General features: G+C 54.6%; 1 protein-coding gene across 1 annotated transcript; it reads right to left on the reverse strand.

Moving 5' to 3' along the window:
- Positions 1-126: 126 nt before the first annotated feature.
- Positions 127-8,527, reverse strand: Ppp1r1b (protein phosphatase 1 regulatory inhibitor subunit 1B). The gene is made up of 7 exons (XM_076870814.2): positions 8,311-8,527; positions 6,621-6,681; positions 6,298-6,320; positions 5,837-5,912; positions 2,460-2,660; positions 743-862; positions 127-654 (listed from the first exon to the last, which is right to left on the reverse strand). The coding sequence occupies exons 1-7, from the start codon at positions 8,389-8,391 to the stop codon at positions 605-607; spliced, it is 612 nt and encodes a 203-aa protein (XP_076726929.1). The 5' UTR covers positions 8,392-8,527; the 3' UTR covers positions 127-604.
- Positions 8,528-24,964: the final 16,437 nt, after the last annotated feature.

The raw sequence follows: 24,964 nt of genomic DNA on the forward strand, positions 1-24,964 counted from the left end.
TTCCTGGCATCAAAGCACAAACAAAATGCAACAAAGCAGCCTCTGCCAGTCCATCTTCCAGGCACCCAGGAGGAGCAGGGGTGATAAAGGGAAGAGTTCCAAAACATGGAGGCTGTGGAGAAAAAAGTCTTGTCCTGGGTCCTGGTAGAAGCCAGTGAAAGGGGTAGTGACTTGGAGTTTTCCAAAGAAGAGGGGATGGAGAAAGATCTAAGGGCACCTGCAGGTTCTCAGTACCTCCTTTCCCCAGATCTTAGGGTCCTGCCCTGTGGGTCTCCTGTGCCCAGGGGAGAGGATCTGAGGAGTGGAATTATAAAGGGGCAATCCTTGTTTTGGGTTTCTGATTTTTCCAGCGTGGGCTTGCTCATATCCCACCTCCCACTGGGTGAATGGAGGAACAACTGGCAGGGATAGGCATCAGAGACTCTGGGCATCAGCGAAGGGCGGGCAAACAAGCAAACACAGACCAGCCTTAGTCTTCTAGAACTTAGAAGCCGCAGCCCTAGCAGGTGAGGGGAAGGGTACAAAACAGGATGAGGGCAGAGTGGGCTTCTAGGGAACAGCGGTGCCCCCTCCACTTCCTCTGGGGAGAGGCATGATTGGGAACTTAAGTGCCAGGCTCAGGAGGGCTGGGGCGCTGAGGCTCCTCCCCTGGCTCTGCAAAGCAAATAGAGAGGAAGTCAGGGCCTGGCCCCACGCCCCAAGTTTCCCACTCCATCTCTTCATCCCACGCTCAAAACCTTACCATTTAGTGCTGCGTCTTCCAGTTGGTCCTCAGAGGTTCCATCTCTCTGAGGCTCATCCAGAGGGGGCGGACGTTCCCAGGGCCCCTCCAGACCCTGGCCATAGCTTATCTTCTGCCCAGCTAGGGATGGAAGACAGGGAATCAAAACACAAGCTTTGATGGGCTGGAGGTCTAACTCCGTGGTAGAGCACATGCCTAGCACATGTGAGACCCTGGGTTCCATTCCCTCACCGCAAACTAACCAACGCAGGCTTTGAGTGTCCGTCTGGATGTCCTGGAGAAAGAGCTACTCTGATGACTGAGGCCAAGCTTTCTGAGTCACCATAGCATGGTGGAGAGAGCACTGGACTAGAACAACTCTTCCAATGATTCAACATATGATTTAGATACTCGGCCCATACCTTGCTGAAGGAGATGTTGTGGATGAGTGACATTATGTAGATTACCTCAAATAAGATTATGAGATAATGCCTGCAGAGCCCAGTGCCAGCATTCAGGAGTGCTGGGGGTTAATGTTGCTCCTTGGTAGTCTTGTCATGTGACCCGGTGCCCTCCTGCTTGTCCTGGGAGACTTGACCCCTCTCCCTGTGTCCTGGGAGACTGGTCCCTTCTCCCTGCTCTTGGGGTCTCAGTTGGAGCTGAGTTAACAATTCCAGTCCTCTGGTCCCCTCACTATCAGAGATGCAGACAGGTGACCCAAGCTATCTTGTTTGGGTTTAAGGGTTAAATACTTCAAGCAGGGATAGTCCGCTGTTTGTCATTCCCATAAATAATGATACCTCAAAGTTTAGGGTGCAGTAGGAGGGATAGATGTGGCACAGGCTTCCATGGCCAGGCTGGAAGAAATAACTGTGGGAGGGATGAGATCTTTCTGCCCAGAATTCTGTGGGTTTTAGGATGGTGCATGGAGATTTTTGGACCTGGAGCCTCTGCCTTCAGGCCCCTTCTATGGAGGTTTTAAGCTTCTCTCTGGTCCCTTTTCCCCCAGGCAGCTGAGGTCAGAGGTGCAGAGGACCAAATTAGTTCTTAAATCTAGATTCTCCATCTGGACACTAGAGGGCACCCTCCATCCCCCTAGGAAGGAAAAGGAAGAAACAGTCATTGGGTCCTGGAGAGGGCAAATCAGCCAGCCCCCTGCATCCCAGCAGAGACCACATCCCAGATTCAGAAATACAGGCACTGGGGAAATTGGGCTCTCTCAGTCCACCATTCCCGAATCTCCTCACACCCTCTCATTGCTCTTGTGTGGAAAGTCCTTTTTTAGTTCTTTTTTTTTTTTAAGTTGTAGTTGGACTCAATACCTTTATTTATTTATTTATTTGTTTGTTTGTTTGTTTATTTTATATGGTGCTGAGGATCGAACCCAGGGCCTTGCACCTGCTAGGCGAGCACTCTACCACTGAGCCACAACCCCAGTCCCCCTTTTTTACTTCTAACCTCAAACCCTCATGTGGTCTTGCCTTAATTCTTAGGGAAGAGAGGAATCACTAAGGAAAATCTGATTGTGAGATGAAAAAGCCAAGACTGGAGGAAGCCAACGTCATAGGTGAGGTTAAGTATGAGGAATTCTATGGGGTGGGAGGAGGGGAGGCCCCGTGGTGTCATTGCTGTGTACCTGTATGAAACTGTACTGGAAGGGGTGTTCCAAGATCCTCCAGGAGCACGCACGCCTAATGCATGGTGGTGGAACCCACGCCTCACAGTCCCTTCAGCTTACCAGACCCCCTGATGCTCTTCAGAACTTCAGCCTGGCTGTCTTCTTCTTCCTCCTCGTCCTCATCCTCCTCCTCGTCCTCATCCTCCTCTCTTGGGTAACCCAGCTCCCGCAGCTCTCCCAGCTCATCCTCCTCCTCCGAGGCCTGGTTCTCACTCAAGTTGCTGATGGTCTGCAGGTGGGACTCAGCAATGCGCTGCACGGCTGACACAGAGAGGACCCCGGAAGGCGAGGGTCAGCCAGGCCCAAGATACAGCCCCCAGAGCTCCTCCCCATGAGTCTGGGATAGGGGTAACTTTCTCAGGAGACACAGTTCAAGGGCCAAAGGCTACAGGCCAGCCTGCTGGAGGCCAGACCAAGGCAGAAGCAGCAGGGGGTAAATTTGATCACATTTGGTTCTTAAGTTGTCCCAAGATATTGGCCACCCCCAGAGACTGGCACCACAAAGCAGTCCCACACCATAGGGTGCCAGGCTAGGCAAGACCAGACCCGACAGGCACAGCAGCAGCTAACCATGCCCTGGCTGGGGAGCTGGCCTTGCCAACCAGCCAGTCCTGGAGACAGTATCCACCAGGCAGAAGCTGCTGTCTGTGGGCTGGGACTTTGCTCCTTTCCATTTCTGGGGGAGAACCTTGCCTGCTTAGGGCTCATGGCTCACCCCAGTCCTCATGCAATACCCCACCACCACCAAAGCACCCCTTCTTAGATGTCAATCCACACATCCCTGCCCCAGGCTCCAAGAGTAGGAATAATTGATTCTGGATTGAAGATACAATAGTCTGCAGCCAATGAAGTCCATGTCTGGGGAAGTGGCCTGTTCGGATGCGGCCCCCACAATCTTGACCCACATCACCAAGCTCCCAGCTCCCTCTGCGGTGACCTAGAAAGCAGCAAACACACCCCACCGCCACCAAGACCTGCTTGGATAGGGCCTAGGAAGGGAACAGTGTGGGTGGCTGGAGGAAAGTTTCCCAAAGATGGAAAGGAACAGGGGGCTGGGAGAAAAGGGCCACGCTGAGGGTTCTGGGGAGTGATAGGGCTGAGGAAACATCCTGAGCTGAGACTGAGCAGAGTCGGCAGGGGGTCAAAGGCTGGTAGATTTTAAAGCACATGGGACATTCAGTTCATGGCCCCCAGGCCGGACACGCCCAGCAGGGCAGAGTTGAGCAGCTCCTTGGTCTGCCCACCTCCCTCCCCTCAGAAAGTCCAGGGGGTAGATCCTGCCTGGAAACCTCCGGTGCAGTGAGCAAGGCCCAGTGCTCCTGCCAGCTCAGGGACAGGCACAGAGGGTGCATTGTGTGTGCCTACTGCCCCGCCCTGCCCCCAGCAGCCAGCCCAGTGCCTCCCACTGACTCTGGGCAAGTTCCCCAGGCAATAAAAGTGCAATAAATCATAAACTGCCCTGCCCTGGCCTTGAGCATTCAGCAAAGCTACACCTTGAACCAAGTGTGAGAGCTCTGGCCTTGGAGCATCCTGCCCCCAGCCAAGACAGTGTTGCCCACCTGCCCCTAAGGCCTTTGACTCCTTCCCTACAAACCCCCACGCCTGCCAGGCCCTTTCCCTGGCCCAGAAAGGAGCAGGATCCTACCAAACAGCGCCCTCTGGGGAGGGCCCCTGAGAGAGTAGAGAGAGAAGGTGGCAGCTGGGGCAGCTTCCTTTCCCCCCCAGCCGGGGGAGGAGACTCCAGTTCGTGAGCTGCAGCGACAATAGGTGTGTGCAGCACCTGCGCTGGCTCCCGTGGCCTCCCTCGTGCTTCACCTCGCCTGCCTCCCTCATCCTCGTGCCTGCTTCCCCAGGCTGCCTCCTCCAGCTTCTTCACTTCTGGGACCCTGAACTCCCCCCACCCAGCAAGTCTCCCTTTTTTATCTGCAAGAACCCAACATGGTCCCCAGAATGCCCACCTCGCTCCTGACCCCTTTTCCACCTCCCTGCCTCTCCCCACCTAGACTCTTCAAGATGTGACCCAAAGGGGAGTGTGGATGGAGACAAATTCTTGGCCACTGCCAGGTGCATGGGAAGCACCCTGGCCCCAGTCTCCTCACCCCATGTCCCCACGTTCACCATTGGGCCCCAGGCTGGGATGTAGATGGGCAATAGAGTGTGTTTAGCATGCGCAAGGCCCTGGGTTCAATCCCCAGCACACCTCTCACCAAAAAGAATCCAGGGGACAGTCCCCCCTCACCCCATCACTTCCAGGAGGAGGCAGATTATTATGTTCTTTCCTGCAAAGATGCGACCTCTCCCTCATGCCTGCTTTGTGACCCTACAGGTAGAGAAGTCCTTCCATACCCGCTGTGTCCCTTCATCTTCCTGTCCTGGAGGAAAAGAAAGAACCCCTGCCCTTCTCCTCTACTCCCAGCTCTGGCCCAGACAGGCTGGCAGGTGCACCTGTTGATCTTGGCTAGTGCCAGGGAACAGTTTAAACCCACCCTAGGGAGCTCTCAGCACACCCTTCCGGTCTCCCTCCCCCTCTTCAGGGGAGGAGGGGGCTGGCCAGGCAGGAAGAGACTCAGGCTGGAGTAGAGGTGGAGATGGGTAGGTGCCTGGCACTTAGCTACCAGATCTGCACCCCTTCTCCCTCAGGTGCATCTCCCACAGTCCCTGGACAGAAGCCAAGTCTCCATCTGGCCCTAAGGCTCCCCTGGGATGCCCACCTCCCGCCCTTTGCAACTTGCTTCCCTTTTGCCTGCCTTGCTGGCCTGTTGGATTCTATATCCTTCCAATCCTGGGCCACACACCCTCCCCTCTTCGAACTCTCGATGACCTTGGAGGCAAAGGGCCCAGGATGTCGGGAACCAAATCTCATTTTTTTCCCAGTGCTAGGGATGGAACCCAAGGCCTCTGCATGCTGAGCACACATTCTACCACTGAGCCACATCCCAGCCCCCAGATCTTACTCATTTTGCCCAGTACCCACCAGCAAGGCCTGACACACAGTAGGGGTTCAGTATATGCTACAGGAATGACTTGCCTGTTAATACAGAAAAGAAAAGCAGAAATGGGGCAGATCCTGGATGCAGATCTGTTCAAATGAGAGGTGAAGGAGAGGGAAAAACAGGGGGATCCATGGGAGAAGGTGCCTTTTGATGAGCTTGCACAGTGGAGATGCAGACTGAGTCTCTTTCACCCACTTGTCACTTTGGGTGTGTCTTTTCTTTTGACCCCCTACAAACTGTTTTAAGGGCCACAGCTGCCCTTTCCAGTCTTTGGGCACCTTGTGTTTTGCAAGAAAGAGCTGGTCTCCAAGTTGGGTTGTGATGCAGGAAGCAATCACTTCTGCTTGACAAGAGCTGACATTTCACCCCCCTCCCCCACTTCAGCCCAGTTCCAGGGCTCAAGGAACAGCCAGGCAGACAGGACAGACAGGTGGGATATAGTACCTTTCAGCGAGGGGGGTGTGTAGGCACAGGGATTGGGTCTCTTTGACTTGAGGTGGTGCCCCTCTCCTGAGGCTCTCTGCAAGGGAAGAGCCAGGTTAAATGGACTCCTCAGAGGCTCCTTCCCCTCTCTCCACTTCATCCTACGTTGGCAACCCTGGCAGACTGGTCTAGGCTTTGCCAATGAATTCTGCACTGAGGCAGAGCCCTGACCTCACTGCCGCTTTGGGATGGGGGCTCCCAGAAGCTGCGGCTTGGCTTAGGACTCTAGGTCCTGTCAGTCTGAGCAGAGGAGGATCTGTTGGGGCGCCCTGGCACCAGGACCTCTCAGAGGAGGTACCCACTGACATGCTAATGTCTCTCCAGGGTGGCACCCTCTGTTAGTTGGCTGGCAATGCAGGCACAGGTCGACTCCACCCCAAAAGGCCCAGGCATCCTCCTTCCAGCTGCCCCAGGAAACTCACCTGGTGGGGGGAGGCCTCCTCCTCTGAGGGAGCCATCAAAGGGACCAGCATCAACAGAAGATCCAGAGAGAAGGAGAGAGGGAGAGAGAAAGAATCCCAGTTACTTTTCATAAAGTCTCAGTCTCTGGGGACAGGGAGGTGTGTCCTCCCTCCTGGTGTTGGGAGGTGCCCTGCTAATGCCTGAACAGCAGAGCTGGGCTCCCAGACCTCATCTACTCCCCAGTCGTTGCTCGCCTCCTATTCCTGGGACTTTGGCAGGGCCCTCAGGAAGGCATCAGAGTTAGGGTGGGGCGTGGGATGGAGAGGGAAAGAAGGGGCCCTACCTGGTGAGGAGTGCTCTGAGAGCCGGAACAGCATGGCAGGGGTTGGTCTCCTGCGCCGGATCTAAGGAGATGGAAAAAGGAGGGGCAGGATAGACACCTGCAGGATAAACACCCTAGGTCCCACTCCACCCCCATGCCCAGGCCACAGGGAAAATGCTTTGGAGACCCCAGGGAGCCTTTGAATCAAAGGCAGTCTGAGCTAAAAGGAACTCTGTAGCTCTTTCAACCCTTTCATTTTGCACAGATGAAAACTCTGAGATTCAGAGAGGTTCAGCCATGTGCTCAAGGTCACACAGCACACAAAGTCCAAAGGACTAGAAAAAACCTAGTCACTGACTCTTAGCCCAGGCCCGTTCCATTCATGTCTACTCCAGAGCTAACACCTCCCTTTTTATTTTCTCTCACTGAGGCCCTTCCTCTCTCCAGTTTCTGAAGACCTTGGGAGCTGTGGTTTAGTCTGTGGTCTGTGGTTCCTGATGCCTGGGATGGGCCCTCTGGAGGAGATGCCCATGGGTCATGGCACCCACATGGCCCTGCCCACCTAAGAACAGCTCAAGAGCTCCAAAGAAACTGGATCCAGCTACAAAGGAAGACTAAGCCAGGGCACTTCGGACACCTCGGCCTCACACTGAGGCTCAGGTATGGGTCTGAGTCCCAGATGCCCAGAGGCCTGGGGATATCTCTGGAGGCAGGGAGAGCTCTGGCCCTCTCTGGCAATCTTTCTCAGACTGTAGAGTTCACCCAGTCCCTGTGAGAAATGAGAAGTTGTCCTCCTTGCCGCAGGAGCCAGGTTGTATCATGAGAGTGGGGGAATGTGCACTCCCAGCAACTGCCCCCCCCCCACTAGCTTGGCAATCAGACCAACTGTCAGTTAATTAGGTCCCTTTTGAGCTCCAGGGAAATGCACAAAGAGAACCAGGTGAGTCAAGCTGAAACTGTCACTTTCCCCTGCCAGGCTTCCAGCACTGCCCTCCAGACCCCAACCCCCAGTATCCCCGTAGAATGACTTGGCCCCTTCTCACTGCTCTGCTGGAAACCAGTGGCATCTCATCAACAAGTGTCCCCTGCTGGGCTGTGGGCTCAGACCTCTGCCTCAACCCCCCCACACCCAAACACACACACACACACACACACACACACATTTGGAGACCTCCCAGCCCCCATAAGGGAGTAACTGGTCACCTCTCCCACCTTGAGGTTAGGGCTCCAGGACCCCACAACAGAAAGAGGTCAGAACAAGGTGCTAGTCACTCCAGGTCAGACATGCAGAGTGCGACTGGAGGCCAGCAGGGCAGTGGGGAACCAGGGTGACAGGCTCAGACTCCTGGGCCGTGTAATAGGGTCAATGTGTGATGTACCAGTTTTCTCACATGTGACCAGCTCTGGAGCTGGAAACGGGACAAGTGGTCCGGGTGGTAACCTAGGGAAAGGAACTAGCCCAGGGCAAGTGTGCAGGGCGGAAAGGACAGTCTCCCAGGAACCAGTCTGTCTCGAAGCTCAGAATTCTCAGGCCCGGGAATCGGCGGCCGGGAAAAAGTTGCCGAGTCTCCAGCCAACTTCACGCGCTGCCCGGCGCCCCCGCCTTGGCCGAGGCCTCGTGCCCTCCTGGCACCCCATCCCCGGACGGGTGGGCTCAGCAGCTCCGAGGAGTGCGCTGGGAGCGCTGCGGGGCGGAGCGCGGCCCCCTTACCATCTCCACCTGGCGGGGGTCGAGTTGGCTCGGGGGTGCGGGCACCGAGAACTGGATCTTCTTGCGGTCCTTGGGGTCCATGGCGAGCGCCTCGGGATCTCGGGCTGCGTCCTTGCTCGGCTCCCCTGTGCTGCTCGGGCCGTGGCACTGCCAGCGAGTGCGTGCGGCGAGAAGAAGGAGGAGGAGGAGGAGGAAAAGGAGGAGGAGGAGGAGGAGGAGGCGGCGGCTCCCGCACAGATAAAAATACCGCGCCGAGCGAGGGGAGGGCGAGCGAGCGCCGGGAGGGCTCGGCCGCCGGGCTCGCCTCCCGCGCCGGGCTCGGCGCGCCCCCCACTCCCGGGCCCGCCGCGCTCCTGCTCCGGGTCTCCGCCCAGGTCCCCGCGCGCCCCAACGGGCTGCCCGGCTCCCGCGCCCCGGGCTCTGCCTCCTTCCTCGAGCTCCCGGGGTCGCTGCCTGCCCGCGGGTCTTTTCTCAGCGAATCCTGACCTGCCTCTACCTCCCTCCCGTCCTCTCTTCGCTTCCCGGTCTCTGGGTCTCTGTGGGGCTCCCTCCTCTGGTGCCAAATCTGGGGTCCCTGCCCGTCCCCTCTGCCTGGGACTGGCGCGGGGCGCTGGGAGGGAGGGCCTAGGAGAAAGTAGCCAATGAGCATCGAGAACCGTGCTCCCCTGGGGCTGGGAGGAGGTGTGGAGCGCGGGCTGGGCTGGGGAGCGGGGAGCGGCCGAGGGCCCCCTGCCGACTCCCCAGAACTCCAAGCTGCATTATTGATGGAGTCCAGCCGGGAGGATGAAGAGGGAGGGAGAGGGGAGAGGGCCAGCGGGAAGTCAGGGACTCGGGCTTTAACCACTTAGTGGCCCTGGTAGTTGGAGTTTCATGGAAGGTCTGTGAGGGCGAGGCGAGAGTACCAGCGTGTCACGCTGTGAATGGGGGTGTCCTGGAAAGCGAGTGCGTGTGAACTAGGTGTGCGTGGGAGGACACGTGTCAGTCACATCGTGGCAGGGAGTATGTGCAAGTGAGTGCCAGGGGCCGCGGTGCTGTAGCTCGGGAATGGGGGGAGCAGTGTGATGTGAGTGTGTGTGTGAGTCTACATGAGTAAGTGTGTCAGAGTGTTAAAGATTAGGGTGTGAGTGGCAGGGCGTGGGAGGGCTGCGTGTGTGCGGGGGAGGGTGTGGGTGTGGGGGAGGACGTCAGAGGCTGTCAAGGTGATGGGCAGGCGGGTGCCAGCTTGAGGGGTGGGAGCAGTGTATCCACAGGGCCTATGCAGAAGAGGGGCTCCTGGCTGTGAATGTGAGCGTATTCCCTGGGGGAGAGGGGGATGTGTCCTTACCATGATGTACCCTGCATTCACGTGTCTTCTGCCTTTTCTCCCCAGATCTAATGGGGGGGGACAGAGCCAGCCCAGGGGGCAGGTGGGGGGCTGCCTTACCAGTACACGTGCCATCACATGTGTGAGCTGGGTGCATTGAGCAACAGAACTTGGGAGAAAGGTGCTTATGCTACTGAGGTGTATGCCTCCTTTCTACAGAGGTGCTTGTGTGTGTGTGTGTGTGTCTGGAGGGGAGGGGAGGGGAGGGCCGCCCTGTGGACTGGAGAGTCCCTGTTTACCTGTCCAAGCCACTTGGTCTTTGCAGGAGCTGGCATTTCCCTCTTCAGGGCTGTTCACCAGGGTGGGACTCTCTGTAGCGAGCAAAAGGTGTGTGTGTGCATAGGCGTGTGTCTTCCTCGGGCTCTGTTTGTGTTGGCTGTTTTCTCTCCTGGTCACTCTTGGGCCTGGAACAGCCAGGAGTCCTCCCTAGCCTCCAACCCCACAGCAACTTTTCCATTCCCAGCCCCAGCACACTGGCTCTTTGGCCCAGGGAGAGGCCAGAGCAAGCTTATGGGGAAATGGAATCAGGGGCATGAAGTTCTGCCCCACAGTCAGTGTCCACTCCTGGGGTGAGAGAGTGGTGGGAGGGGCAGAGCTCTGCTCACAGGAATGGGATGTCCTGGCCACTCAGCTCCTTCAACCCAGGCCTGGCTCAAGTCCCTGTGTGTTTGTTGACTTAAATATGTCAGGAAACAGCCGGATACCAGGATACCAGGTTGCTGGCTCAGGGGTGTGGACACCTCTGGCAGCCCCTGACTTGGCCCAGAACCCCTCTTCCAGATGGGGTGTGGTGGGGAGTGGTAAAGACAGGGTTGACCTTCGGAGGTTTAACCTTAGGAGGGGAAGCAAGGGGGTCCTGAAAGTAAGAAGGGCATGGGTCAGGCAGTAACCTCAACAATCAGGGGACCAAGGTGAGAGCAAAGGGCCAGAACTGGGGTGTACAGGGAAAGATCACAGAGTGGGATAACAGGGACAGAGGACAGCGGACAGTGATGAGAGGACAGGGATGGGGGCACAACCCCCAGCTGCTCCTCAGCGCCCACGGGAGCTGTGAAGGGCTGGGAGCCTTGTTTGAACCAGCAGGGCCTGTGCCTGGAGGATCTGCTCTGGGAGACCCTGAGTCAGGAAGAATCCTCTGAACCCAGGCTGCACCTGGGAAGGGAGACAGAGCGGAAAGCCTGTCAGTCAGGCCTCAAGATGGGGTCTTTGGAAGTGGAAAGGAGCTCTTCACCCGCTTCGCCCAGCTTTTGCCAAGCACCTGTGCCTCTGACTGCTCAACCCTGGGGCCATGAGGGATGGGGAGGACCAGCGGACAGAGGTATAGACATGAAGGATGATAGGAAGGGGAGGGAGGATAGGGACATAGAGCTAGGAGATAAGGGAGAAAGGGGAGGAGGTAGGAGAAAGCGAAGAGAAAGAGACAGAAAACCCATGTGAGAGATGGAGAGACAAAGGGAGGCAGAGAGGAGAAAGCGTCACGACAGAGAAGCAGCAGACAGAGATGGAGAGAGAGTAAAAATAGCTCAGCATTAAGATAATTGCAGCTCACAGCTCTGCCCTCCGTTAGGAATTAAATGAGGTTTTATTAGTTTGATTTTTCTCTCCTGGATCCTACGCGACTTCTTAAGAACTTGGGGAAAAGTTTTTCCGGTGGGCGGCCAGGTGGCGGGGGCTGTGTGGGCGAGAGAGGAGGAAGGGAACTGCACTTCTGGGAGCTGAGGGGAAGGGCGGGCAGGGGCAGGAGTGGGTCGGGGCTGGTGGAGGCAGTGAAGCCCAACAGAGGCTGGAGGAGGGGACCAGGGCCAGGCTTGGGAGATGAGGGGCTGAGAAGCTGGGGGCCACAGAGTGACCTGCATTCACTTTGACTTGGGATTAATCATATGCAAATGAGATGTAAAAATAATATGCCACTCCCCAGTTATTATTCTCGAGTTAGAAGCATGGGTGGTTAGGTCCAAGGAACAAATTCAAGACCTCGTTTGACTTAACTCTAATTGAATTATGGGTTTTCTGCTTGGACGGATTAAAAAAAAAAAAAGTTTACAGTAGGTGTCTATTAATGCACTATAGGTCTGAGAGCCCTGTTTTGAGGCCTGTTCTTCCTGCATTTACCTTCTCATCATTGCCCAGTGCCTGTCACAGAGCCTGGCACGCAGCAGACACTACACTCACCTTTTTTGGAAAGTGATTTATGGATGGTGTAGTGAGGCCTCTGCCCTTCTTCTTGAAGGTGGTGAGAGGGGACAATCTGGGATATTCCTTCCTGCTCCCCAGGCAAGATGTAGTCACATGAACAGAACTTAAAACTGGAGAGTAGGAATCTCAGATTTGTAGTTTACTGTGTGGATTCGGACAAATTCCTTAGCTTCCACGTGCCCCCATTTTCTTACATTTCAAAGCCCACTTTCCATGGTGCCTGTGATGATTCAATAATATAAAACTTAAAGCCCCTAGTCCAGTTCAGGACTCAGGATAGTCCTCAGGATTCGTCTTCCCTGCAGCTATAGGGTGCAGTTCTGAAAATGGCCAGCAGATGGCGGAATCAGCCAGGGTTTGGGCAGATGGAGCTGCTGGCACCATGGATTTGTAGTTGGGCATCACACCGGTGACCTTGGCACCACTGAAGTGAACTGGAGTTGGCAGAGTTGGCATGTGGCAGCTGGAAGGCAAGCCCCTGGAAGTCCTGGGAAGCAGCCTTAGAGGAGCTAGGCAGTGCTGGTTGGGCATTCAGGGGCATCTTTCCTTGCCCTCAAGGAGAGATTGGGATGGGTCAGGGGACAGAGAAAAAAATTCCAAGGTCCATCTCTGGGGAAACACACAGATAAGGGAAAGTAGAAGGCAAGGCACTGTCAGCGGGGACAATGGTGGTACTAGGACAGGTGGGCCATCATCTGAGACAATTCATTCATTCATCTGTTATGTATCCATTCAATATTTTCACATTGGGTGCTTAGGTGCTATTTTATTATGTTTTGGAAGCACTAGGGATTTTAATTCAGGGGCGCTGTACCACTGAGCTACATCCCAGCCCTTTTTATTTTCTGTTTTGTTACAGGTTCTTGCTAAGTTGCCCAGGCTGGCCTCAAACTTGTCCTCCTTCATTCAGACTCTACAGTAGCTGGAATTACAGGTGTGCATCACCAGACCTGGCTAGATGCTTTTAAAAAATCAAGTTTGTAAGGGGAGGATCAGATATCATAAAGATATAGGGAAGATCAGTGGAGTAGAAGGAGATTGAGAGGGAGGAAGGAGGTTCAGGAAAAGGAGGAAATGTGGAATGAATTTAGCAAAATCACTCTATGTGCATGAATAAATATACCACAGTGAATTCCACCTTTATGTACTCACATGTGAGATAATAAAATAAGAAACAAATAAATAAGTGAGTGAAAGGAAAACCAGTAGAGTAAAGGAAGAAAAATAGGGGGAGGCAGGAGGCAAGGAAAATGGGGGGGCACTGGATATTGAAATGAAGTAAATAAAATTCCATGCATATATGATTTCATCAAAATGAACCCAGCTATTATGTATAACTACAATGCACTAATTTTAAAAAGAAAAACAATCAACTTCTTTCAGTTAGAGTTTACATACAACAAAATGTACCTTTTTTTTTTTTTTTTTTTTTTTTGGTACCAGGGATTGAACCCAAGGGAGCTAAACCACTGAACCACATCCCCAGCCTTTTTTTTTTTTTTTTCTATTTTATTTAGAAACAGGGTCTCACTGAATACCTTAGGGCCTTGCTAAGTTCCTGAGGCTTGCTTTGAACTAGAGATTCTCCTGCCTCGACCTCCGAAGCCGTTGGGATTACAGGCGTCCTCCACTATGCCCAGCAAAATGTAACAAGTTTAAGTATACATTTTGTAGTATGCGACCACCACAACACAGATAAAGAATATTTCCATCACTCTAAGACGTCCTTTTGCCTCATCGAAGTCAACTCCCCCCACTATGGATGTATCATAACTCTTAGCACGCCAAATTGAAATATGTCCTTCCCACCATTTATCTTTATACTCAAAATATAGTAGGCATTACATACTGTAGAGAGCATGGGTTGAGGAAAGGAGGCAAATACGTCATAGAGATTGCACGGGAGATGTATATAAAGCATTTACTCTGTGCTGGGCACTGGACTGGGATCTTTATATGCATGATCTCTTTTGATCCTCACTAGTATCATTCCATTTTACAGAGGAGGCAAGTGAGGTTCAGAGGGCTTCAGCCGCTTTGCCTAGAGCCTGCTTCAAACGCCGTCTGACACATCGCTGGTTCTTTACTGCTGTCTTTAACACATTCAGGATGAAAGAGGGCAAGATCGTTAGCATGCACGTGCGCCGTCTTCTCTCCTGCTTGGCATTGGACCTGGTTTCTCTCTCTCCTCCAGCCCAGTTTGGACCCACAGTTGGAGAAGCCGAAATCGATGTGCCGAGGCTGCCCTCTGGTGATAGAAAAGAGGACATACTTTGTGCCCTCTGGCGCCCCCAGGTGGGAGCTGGGATGTTGCGAAGACAGCGAGCTGCAGCCCACAGCGGAGGCAGCCTCAGCCCCGGGCACCTGGAGACCCCCTGCTCCGGCCACTGCCTGGTGCCCCCCGAGGTGCCAGCTGAGGCTGCCCCCTGAAGAATGCCAGCTGCCTGATCTCTCCGCCTCCCACTCCCTCCACCAGCTTCACACACACTCCAATCCCGGTCCAGTCGGCTGCTTCCATTCCCTGAAGAAGAGGCCCTAAAGTTAAAACAGCTGTTAATTTATAAACCAATTTTTCCGTGACTGCTTAATAAATCGCCAGCAGCTGCTCTGCCCCCTCCTCCTGCCCAGGCACCCGGCCCCGGGGGCTGCATGGAGAAGCTCAAAGCAGCCAGCCTGCCCCTTCTGCCTCCTTCCCCCAGTCCCCTAACCTACCCCCATTTCCCAGAAACTGGGCTTGTTTGGGGGAACCCCTGGTGAACCCATATTCTCTGGTCTTCAGTGGAGTACTGAGATGAAAATAGGTTTTCTTTCCTAGTAGGCTGCAGCCCGAAGGCCACTCCTCCAGTGCCCCACAACCCTCAGCCCAGACTCCCAAGCCCAGAAGGTGGACATCAAGGTTTCCCTAATTCTGAGAAAATGGGGTGTCCAGATTCCCTGGAGAAGATTCCCTGATCCACTGGGAGGTAAGGGGATCTTGGTCTGGCCCAGGGCTCATCCCTGAGAGCACAGGAATCTCAATTTCCCCTATCAGGGTGGTCCCTCTGACAGATGCTAACCGACTCCCTGACCCTGCTGTGTTCTCAGGGGTGGGCTGGGAGGGGCAAGGGATGCTGGGATAGCGTCCCACTCTAGGGAAATGCCCACACACACCACCCTCAGGATAGTGGAGGGGAGGGATTTGGGCCTCCTGATCATTCACTCTGCCTGGCTTCTGCTAGCATATAAAAGGGAACAGGAAAATCCACATGGAGGTGGGGTCCATGTGACCGCCAGGCATAGGACATGTTCTTTCTCCTTGCACCTGCACCCAGGGTGCAGATCTGCTGGACATGGGGGTCAATCCAGCCATGCCACAAGCTCAGTAAAATGGGGAGCAGGGATGTAAAGCACACCAGCTCAGGAGTTCAAATCCTGGTTCTTCTACTTTACCAGCTATGTGACCTTGTCACTCACACCTGTCTTTCTTCCTTCAAGGTCTTCACTTACAAAATAGGGATAACAAAATTGTGAAAGCTAAGCAAATTGACGCACATAAGCACATAGGGGGAAACGTGATTTATTACAAGATGCTACTTAGGGGCTCAGCGTGTGTGTGTCAGTGCTAGAGTGCTTGTCCTGGGATCCATTCCCAGCACCGGGAAAAAAAAAAAAAAAGTGGTATTTATTTTCAACTCCCCTGCTGGAAAGAGCCCTCTGGAGTTCCTGGTTATCCCCACACAGCAAATCTTGGGAGGCAAAAAGGCCCAGAGAATTTCTAAGGGCAATGGGGGAATAGATAGAGATGATGGGGACAAAATTAAGTAAAAAACCCAACTAGATCTCTGGGTTACATGGTCTTGCTGGAGCTTTCTCCTTCTGGGCTCTTCTATTTTCCCCCATCCCTTTGCCCCACCCCTGACTCCACTCCAGCAGCAAAGGTTGACCCTTTGCCAACAGGCTCCTGAAAATGGAAGGAAAAGAATCCACTCCACCCCTGCTCCTGCTTCTCCTTACTAATTGAAAGCCCTTCCATTTCATCTCCTGTTCTCTGGTCAGCAAGGGTTGTCATGACTCCCTCCTGCCCCAAGCCCAAAAGGAAGGAACATCAGAGAGCCTGGTGAACTCTGCTGTCCCACACTTAGTTTGGCCTTACTATACCCTTCCTGTGTGGCCCAGAGCAACTTAGTCAATCTCTCTGAGCTTTGGACTCCACATATCTAAAATGTGGATAATCCCAGAACCTAGCTCCTGGGTTATTGTGATTGGAATGGGGTATGGCTGATGAAGGTTTTTAGCACAAGGTCTGGCTCACAGCGGGAGCTGCAGACATGGTGATGGAGAAAGGTGACAGTATGGGTGATGGAATGAATGCAGATGCCAGAATTGAACTGTCTGAATTCAAATCCCACTCCTCAGCACAGTGAGGCGACTTTGGGCCAGGTTCTTGGCTTTCCTGTGCCATTTCTCCATCCATAAAATGGGGACAGTAACAGAATCTGTGTCATCTGGTGATTGTAAATGCTAGTTCTTCAGATACACAAATGGTCCCTGAGTTGTTTTATCCACCTCATTAGAGGCCGACCTTCTGCGACTTTGCCCCACCCCAAGGCATTTTGGTGGCAGGAGATTGGAAGGTGATCACTACAGGACTGGAGACCCTGGCATGAGGGTCCAGCTCAAAAGAAGCCCACAGTCCCTGCCTCTGCACTGTGCCCTTTGACCCATTAGCTTTGGCACAATGGGTTCCCTCTGCCTCCCCTGGTCAACAGCCCTGTGAAGCAGCCAGCCCCATCCCGGTGCCTGGGTCCTGAATACCTCCTGGAAATAAAGCAAGGTCCCCAGGGCCCACTCAAGCCCAGGGCTGCTCTGCCAGGGTGCCAGCTGGTGCCCACAGGGGCGGGGCAGTGGTTGATCATGTGTAAAGGGAAAGCTGGAGGCACCCCCAACCTTGGTGGCCCCCACCAGAGACAAGAAGAGGCACTCAGGACGTCTCCTGGGAATAGGAAGAGGTGAAAGCTAAATTTGACCTGCCCCGGACTTCAGTTTGCCAGGTCATCCCGGGGATGGAGTCTTCATTCTGCTCTCCAGGACTCCCCGGGGCTCCAAAAGCCTTGGCATTGGCCTCCCAGAGATCCTTGCCCTCTTTCCTTTCTTAAAGAAACGAAGCTCAGCCTCTTCCTCCCCGCCCAGATTCTCTCCTTAGAATCTATCCAAGGGGACACCTAGCCTCAGAAGGGAAGGAAAAAGCCAGAAGCACGCTCAAGACAGCCCCTGCAGGGCGTGGGGCTGCCTCTTGAAGCCCGCCTACGGCGCCGGTCCCTGCCAGGGTCACCCGCCGCTTGCTGCCCCTGCCCCTTCCCGCCTCCACTGGCCCTTTAAGAGCCTCTCCGCGCGCTGCCGTCCCGGATCAGCCAGAGAGACCATTAAAATTTTATGCAGAATGAAAATGGGCCAGGTCTCCAGCTTCCTCGCTCCCATCCAATGATTTATTACTCGCAAATACCACAGAACTAATTAGTATAGTAATTAATTAATACGCATTTGCATATTTGCATGTGCAATTAGTGCAGTGGAGTGATTACTGGGAGAATGAGGGGCCCCGATTGTCAGATGTGAGGGGGAAGTGGCCTGGAAAAGAGTTAGTGGGAATGAACTTTGTAGGGAGCGCGAAGGCGGGGAGGGCGGGAGGCGGGCGCGCGGGCCGGGGCGCGGGCGAAGCGCGCAGGGGAGCGCGATGCCCGGGTCCCCCGCGGCCCCCGGACTGCGGTCCCGGGGTCGCGACCCGCGCCCCCCGCGCCGTCCGCGCCGCCCGCGCCTCGCCCCGCCCCCGCCGCGTGGCACGGCTCCAAGCGCGCGCCTGATTGTTATGCATTGTGTTTCTTGTTGCGAGCGGAGCCGGGCGGAATGGGGCTGGCACAAGCTGTTTCCCTGCCACGCGGCGGTGGCACCTTAAAGGCGCAGCGTCCCCTTCCCGCCGCCGCCGGTCCGCTCCCGCCGACCCCAATCTCAGTGCCCAGGCCACCCAGGCCCCAAGGCTGGCTGCCGGCGGGAGGCCGCCCAGGAGGGGCGCGGTCCCCGAGGGCTCGAGGGCGCGAGACACGTGCCGAGGGAGCCCGGCAGGCACGAAATCAGGGCTGCCAGCGGGACGGGGCGGCTGGGGCGCGCCGGGCGCAGTGCCAGGCGCGGGGCGGGGGAGGGCAGGAGAGACCTGGAGCAAGCCAGAAGAAGGACAAGGAGGAGAAAAAGCAAGTGGCAGGGGCCACGGGGTGCCAAGTGTTTACTCATAGGACACCGCTTTTAATCTCACGAGGATTCTGTGAGGCAGGATTCCTTATTCCCATTTCACAGACGGAGGAGGATCAGAGAGGCGCTGGCAAGGAAGTGGTAACTATGGGATTCTTGGAGCCATCCGTTCAGCCCCCAGTACTCAATATGTGCCAGGGGCCACAGGGAGCCATATTTCCTCAAAGGAAATCAGGGAGGACTTTCCGGTGGAGGAAGCACCTCCCCGAGCCTGTAGGGAGGAGGATGATGATTTCTGAAGGAGCTAAGGAAAGCGGGAAGCAGGGTGGATAAACCCCGTGTTTAATGGGGCTGCCTCTGCTGCGGTAAAGAAGAAGCTGGAACACCTTCCCACTTACCCACTTGACCCCGCCCCCAGAACTTGATAAACCCCGGGCTTTGGCCTCTGTGACTTGGGAGCCTAGACTGAGCACAAACCTTAGGCACAAGTTTTACCCAGAGTACCCTGTTTTCCCTCTTGATTGCAAAGTCTGCTGGTCCTGCAGTGTGGAGATCACTGGAGTTCAGGGAACTCCACACAGTGAATAAAAGCAGGACTCGGGTGTCACACAGCTTTTCTGTTCTTCGAATCTGGTCTGAGCTCTGCTACTTGCTGGTGACCTTCGCAATGACCCCTAACACCAACCTTTCTGTGCTTCAGCATGCAGGTCTTGAAGGGGTGGTACCAGTCCACCCTTCCTCTGATGTCCTGAGAATGAAGCAAGGTGATTTGTGTGAAGTCCAGTATTGGGCTCAGATAATGCCCACCACTGTCATGATTACATTACTACATCACCACAAAGAGTGTGAAGTCCCAGGACAGGAGGACACCAAAGTAGGAATCAGGGTGCTGGTGTCTAGTCCCAGCTCTGCCACTCACTGTGTGAGACCATACAAACCACTCCCCCCTCTGTGCTATTTTGTTCTCTGTGAAAGGGAGGTTGGTCCCTGAAACTCCTGCCCCTGTACTGTTCCCTTCCCTCCCCATGGGCCCCAGTTAAGAAGCTCCTACCCTATAAGGATAGGACCCAGGCCCCTCAGGGAAGTGAAGTGGAAGAAGGTCACACTCCTGGTCTGGCTGTCCCTTATCTTGAAGTGGAAGTCTGATTCATGCTGTCCTGGGCTTCAGCCTCCTGGGACTGAGCCAAGAGGCCTCTAGATAAATTGTGACCTCCTGCCCCGACCATGCCTTTCACATACACTCTACCCAGGTGGCCCTTTGAGCTGCAGTGTGGGTCATCTGTGTCTATTGCCAGCCCCAGTGTCCCCAATATTGAGGTGTCAGGCTCAAGGACACATCAGAGAACTATTCATTATCTGGCCCCCAGATTTTCCCAGACCTCTGGCTCTGCTTCCTAGGGGAGGCAACTGGGAAATGCCCAGTTCACAGGAAGCTGGCAGCAGAGCCCCCACCCCTTGTTCTTCCCATTGCTCAGCAAGGGGCCCAGCCCCCATCATTCCATGTTTGGTCACTCCAGAGTGCACTCATAACCTGCTGTCTTTTAGTCCTCCCATCAGTGCTGAGGCACAGCTGGTCAGGTGGACAGGTGACACTATTCCCATCTTGCAGATGAGGAAGCAGAGGGTTACATGATTTGCCCAAGGTCAAGATACTGCTAAGCCGGTGCTCTGTTGCCACCTTGAGCTCTCTGTTGCCTTCCTCAGAGGACCCTGGAGTAGGGTTGGGAGGGGAGTGAGGCAAGACATGCCTGCTGCTTGTGTGGAAACCTGACAAGGGAAGTAGAACAAAGATGTGGCAATGAAGATAGCTCCAGGAACCCAAATATTTAAAAACTAAAATTGATTAAGGGCTTGAGGCAAAAATCACATCTGGATGGGGCTGCGGGCTGAAGTAGCACTCCTCTGTTAGCTTGCTTGGAGCTCATTATTGTCCAGGCAATCAGGTCTTATTGTAATTGTCATCCCATTTTACAGATGGGAAGGCTGAGTTTCTGCATGAGTGCTGGGCTTGGTGCATGGGTTGCAGAGAAAGGAGAGGAGATTTCCAGGGGGTACCTGTGGGTGGGTGTCTTGTCCTGGCTGCAGTCTCCAGTTTCTGGAGTAAAACTGCAGTTCTTCCAGAAGCAGGCCAGGCCTTTGGTGCCACAGCTGCATATCTGTGTGCAAATTCAGGCCCAGTACTTGCCTTCATGAAGTGTGGAACATGGAGTGCGCTGCTAGAAGGACTTCTTGGAGGAAGTAGCACTTAGGATGAAAGGGTAAGGAGAGAGATAGGGGACAGCCTGAGCAAAGGGTCCTGGGGATAGGCTTGTGAGGGCAGAAGCAGCTCAGAGATAATGAGGGGAATTAGAGGGTTGGGCAGCAGCCAGACCAGGGGTGTCCCTAGAGGGTGTGACCTGAACCTAGGGACAATGGGGAGCCATCAAAAAACACCTAAGCAGGCAAATGCCATGCCTAGGCTTGAGATTTAGGTAAAGTGGCCAGTGTCGGCAGCCTGGGTTGTGCAAGGGAAGCCAGAGGAGAGTCTAGGCCCGTCAAACAGAAGGGTGCTGAGACAGTGGGGGTCATCAGCAGCAAAGAGGAGAAGGCAGCAGGGCTCAGCCATGCCCTGGACCTCATCTCCCCTAAAGGAGTCACATTTTCCACATATAGGCAATGAGTGGGGCTTTGAGCATGCTGAAAGGTGTGGCCCTGTCACAGGCCCTGCCTTGGTGATAGCAGGTACTGTGGGGCTTGGTGGGAGCCTCAGAACCAGAACCCAGCACCCAGGCAGTGGAATCTGACACCCTGTCACCTAAACCAAGCCTTCTCTCCGATGGCCACTTCCCTTATGCCGATCCACTCTCCATCTCTCCACCTCTCCACACTGGAGTCTGTGGCACTGGGCTTAATGGGGGACCCTGGTCTCACTGCCTCAGGAGACTCTTGGGAAAGTCCGGGTGCTCTGGGGCCTCTCTGCTGCCAGGTTAACACAGCAAACATATATCAGGGCTGACTCAGGGAGACCTATGTGGAGCTCCAAACTGAGATCACAAAAGTAGCTACCTGGGGCAAGTCAGGGAGACAGATGGGAGAGTGGATCCTCCCACCCCACAGGGAGCCACGGCCTGGGAGATAAGGAAGGCTCACAGGAGGAGGTGCCTAGAAAGCATCTTGGTGGAGGATGAGTTGGACCAAGGGAGGTGCAGGAAGGGTACCCATCAGGGAAGAAGCTCTTCTCACAAGAACAGGGCTCAGAGGCCACGAGTCAAAGGTCATAGGGCAAAGGTTGCTCCACTTCTGGAGCAAGGACAAATCCTGAGGGCACTGGCTTTGCTGGGGGACTAGCTTGTCTTCTGTGGGTCCTTTGTCCTGGGTTGTGGGGAGGGCAGAGAGGCTGCAGGGGTCCGACTCTGGGCTCTTAGCTCCCATTGGGCCCACCCATCTCTGGAGTAGGATCCAGGCCCTGAGTGGGAGCCCAGGATACAGGCAAAGAAGTTGAGGAGAGTTGGGGTGGTGAGCAGGGGGGTCAGGACAGGAGGCCAGCACCAAGGAAAGGGGCCACACCTCAGCGGCCCTCCCCTCCCCCTCCCCGGTGGCACCACAAGGCACGCAGCCGCATATCACCCGTGCCAGCCCTCACCTCCCGGCAACGTCGCCGCATTCTCAGCCACGCCATCTGGCGTGCCCGCCGCTCCCCAGCACACTGCGGCGGGCGGGGGAGGGGGCAGCAGGGCAGGTGCCCACCCTGGAGCTGGGAGGAAGCTGCAGGTCCCCGCCCCCGGCAGCCTCTGCAGTGGAGGTGGGGCAAGGGTCTGGGAAGGGGGTGGCGAGTGCTCTTATGTTTGGGGAGGAAGCTTCGAGCATCCCCAACTGCTGGAGCAGGCTCCTTCTGGGCGCTGCCAGCCGCCCCTCCCCTCCTCCTCCCCCACCGCACTGCTAATGCCAGGAGCCAGGACCTTCGAGGGTCTCCAACCTCCTGCCCTTCCCCCACATCTGAGGGAGCACAGGCTGCCCCTCCTCACCATGCTCCAGAGCTGCTGCCTCCTCACCTGCCGGCTTTCCTCCGCCAGGGAGGCCTCAGGAGATGGGTGTCTGCTGTGGCCAGCGGGTGGACACCTGGGTTTGACCCACCTGCTCCCCAGGGCCAGGCATTATGGTGGGAAATCAAGTGTCCTTCAGCGCCTTTGCCGCCACCAGTTTTATTCAGGGGGGTGGGGCAGCTGGTTAGCTGTCCTTCTGGGTGTCAGAATAGGAAGCAGTGGTTACAGACTCCTGTGTGAATGTGTTTATTTGGAGGGAACAGGGGTGTGTCATGAGAGCAGTTTTCTAGAACATCTTTCCTGTCCCCAAGCAAGATTCCCTTAGACTGCTCAGGAATGACCTGTCTCCTCCCTCCTGCCCTCTGCGCTCCTCCTCCACACTCTCAGCCCCCCCCTCACCCCTGCCCCTCAGGACCTGAGCCTGTACAAAATGGCTGCCACCCCTCTGAGGCAGCCATTTTAGGTGCCCAGGCTGTGGCCTCCCTTGGGATGGGGCTATGTCTCCATGGGAACCTCCAGCCCCAGCTCTCTGCTTCCTCCTGAGGAGTGGGCAGCAGAAATGGGGGTCTTCCAGGCCTGGCTGAGGTACCCACCATTCTCCTTTTCCTCTCTGAGACCTGGAGGGGACCAGGCCCCTCACCAACTCCCTTCCCCCAATGCCACAGGGAGGAACAGATGGCATCTCTGGGTGTCCTTCTCCTTTCGTCTCCTTCCTTCCATTTCTGGCTCTTTCTGTCTCTCCGTCACTGCATCTCGACATCTCGGGGTGTACAGAGAGGAGCGTGCATGTCCCTGTGTGTTCATGCTTGCTCGTGTGTATGTGGACACACGTGTTGTACCTCTTTCAAGCCCATGTCTAGGCAGGCCCATCCCACACCTCCCTCTGTTCCAATTTTCCCCTGGTTTTTATTGTATCTTCTAAAAAAAAAGTTGAAATGTGTCGAGTGAGAAAAACTTGTTCCATTTTTCTGGAGGAAGAAAAGACAGGGGCAGGAACAGGCCAAAAGAGATGAAGTTCCTCATAGTCTCAGGCATGGCCCTCCCACCTCAGGCCTCTTCCTGTGGGTCTTCTCAGACTTGGGGAGCTGAGGTCATTCCTGACAGAAAACAGGCGGAATGGGACAACTTCCTAAGGGCTCCCCTATACTGAGCAAGGTCCTGCCTCCTGCCTGCAGGAATCTATGAGACCCCTGGTGAGATAACCCAACCCTCAGTGTCCAAAGGAGAAGGTGGAGGATATCTCTCATCCCCAAGGAAGTATTTGTTTGTTTATAAATTCATATACTCACCTAATAATTTCACAAAGGTTCAGTTTCTATATAGACAAAGAATACTGAATGTGCATGGGGGAGTATTGCAAAAAAATTAATATTGTAAAGCATGTTAGTTTATAAAGTGTCTTAATAAAAATAAGAGCTGGCATTTATTGAAGGCTTATGTTATTGCCAAGCTCATCACCCATATTATCCCATTAGAGCTAACAACAGCTCTGTAAGGGTGTATTATTCCCATTTAACAGATAGGGAAATAGGAAGATCAAGGCTGAGAAATGTTATGTAACTTGCTCAAGGCATTCAGGTTTGTTTGTTTGGTATTAGGGATGGAACCCAGGGTCACTTTACCACTAAGCTGTATCCCCAGTCCTTTTTATTTTTTCATTTGAGACAGGGTCTCACTAAGTTGCTGAGGGTCTAAGTTGCTCAGGTTGGCCTCAAACTTATGATCCTCCTGCCTCAGTCTCCTGAGTCACTGGGATTACAGGCCTGTGCCACTTTGCCCCACATAGTATCCAACATTTTTAAAAACATTGGTGAACAGGGTTGGCTAGGAATCAGAAACCTTGAGCAAGTGCAGGTAACCAACATACCATCCAGCTAGGGGACTCAGGAAGACGGTTGCTCGTCAGGATGGATGATAGATACCATGAGGAGACAGTAAACCTTTCAGTCTGTGCCCAAAACTGGAGGCAGCCTGACCAGCCTTCCTGAGTCTCTGCCCCATGCTTTGACCTCTGCCTCTGTCATGAAGCTGCAGACTATCTGCTATAAGCAGGATCCACCTCCCTAGATATAGGACCTCTGAATGGCTTCTCATCCTTGGATACCACAGAAGCAGGTTGTGGGGTCACTGGAAGGGCATTAGACTGGGAGACAAGTACCTGGGTTCTAGACCCAGCCTATTCTCCACCTGTGTTCTCTTAGGCAATTTTTTTCCCCTCAGTGACCTCTGCAAAAGGAGGAGGTGGGACTGTGTATTCTGGGCTCCTGAACTAGCACCTCTGAGAGCCCAGACAACACCAGCGCCCCCCTTCCTGAGCCTTGTGTGTCTCTGTGTAGAACTTTGTTCAATCTGTGCAGCATCAAATCCATGGTTTACCAGCCCTAGGCCCCCATGTGGAGGCTCCCATTGGGAGGGAATGCACACCCCTGGATTGAGGGTGAAGCCCTCCTCTTGCTCATCTTTGTGCCACTGCAGTGCCTGACACGTGGCTGACCTCTGAATTCGTGTACTGAAACTATCATTGAAGTTGGAGGTGCAGAGGTAGGCTGAGGGTGAGGAGGGACAGAAAACGCAGTTCAGGAACACAAATGCCTGGCTCAGTGTGGGTACAAAGGTCTCTCTACACCTGACTGTGATTACCTGCTCATAGGCATGTGTCTGTCTGAGTAGGGGTCTGTATCCATGTATCCATTTTCTGCACCATAGGCTGAGGAACAGGTGTGTGTGTGTGTATGTGTGTGTGTGTGTGTGTGTGCGCGCACGCGGGTGCGTGCGTGTGTGTCTAAAGCTACCTCTCAACCTGTGCCATTTGCATCTGCCTCTGGCCCAGTAAGAGGGTTGAAAGGTGAGC

The sequence above is a fragment of the Callospermophilus lateralis genome, chromosome 11 (assembly GCF_048772815.1).
Source record: "Callospermophilus lateralis isolate mCalLat2 chromosome 11, mCalLat2.hap1, whole genome shotgun sequence".
In the NCBI taxonomy this organism is placed as follows: domain Eukaryota; kingdom Metazoa; phylum Chordata; class Mammalia; order Rodentia; family Sciuridae; genus Callospermophilus; species Callospermophilus lateralis.

Bases quoted from the DNA above. Each gene is read 5' to 3' on its own strand.
- Ppp1r1b (XM_076870814.2), bottom strand. From the start codon at position 8,391: ATGGACCCCAAGGACCGCAAGAAGATCCAGTTCTCGGTGCCCGCACCC. The intron at 5,913-6,297 runs GTGAGTTTCCTG...CTTCCCTTGCAG, and splicing joins AGGAGGCCTCCCCCCACCAG to AGAGCCTCAGGAGAGGGGCA. The intron at 2,661-5,836 runs GTACTATATCCC...TCTCTGTGTCAG, and splicing joins CACACCCCCCTCGCTGAAAG to CCGTGCAGCGCATTGCTGAG.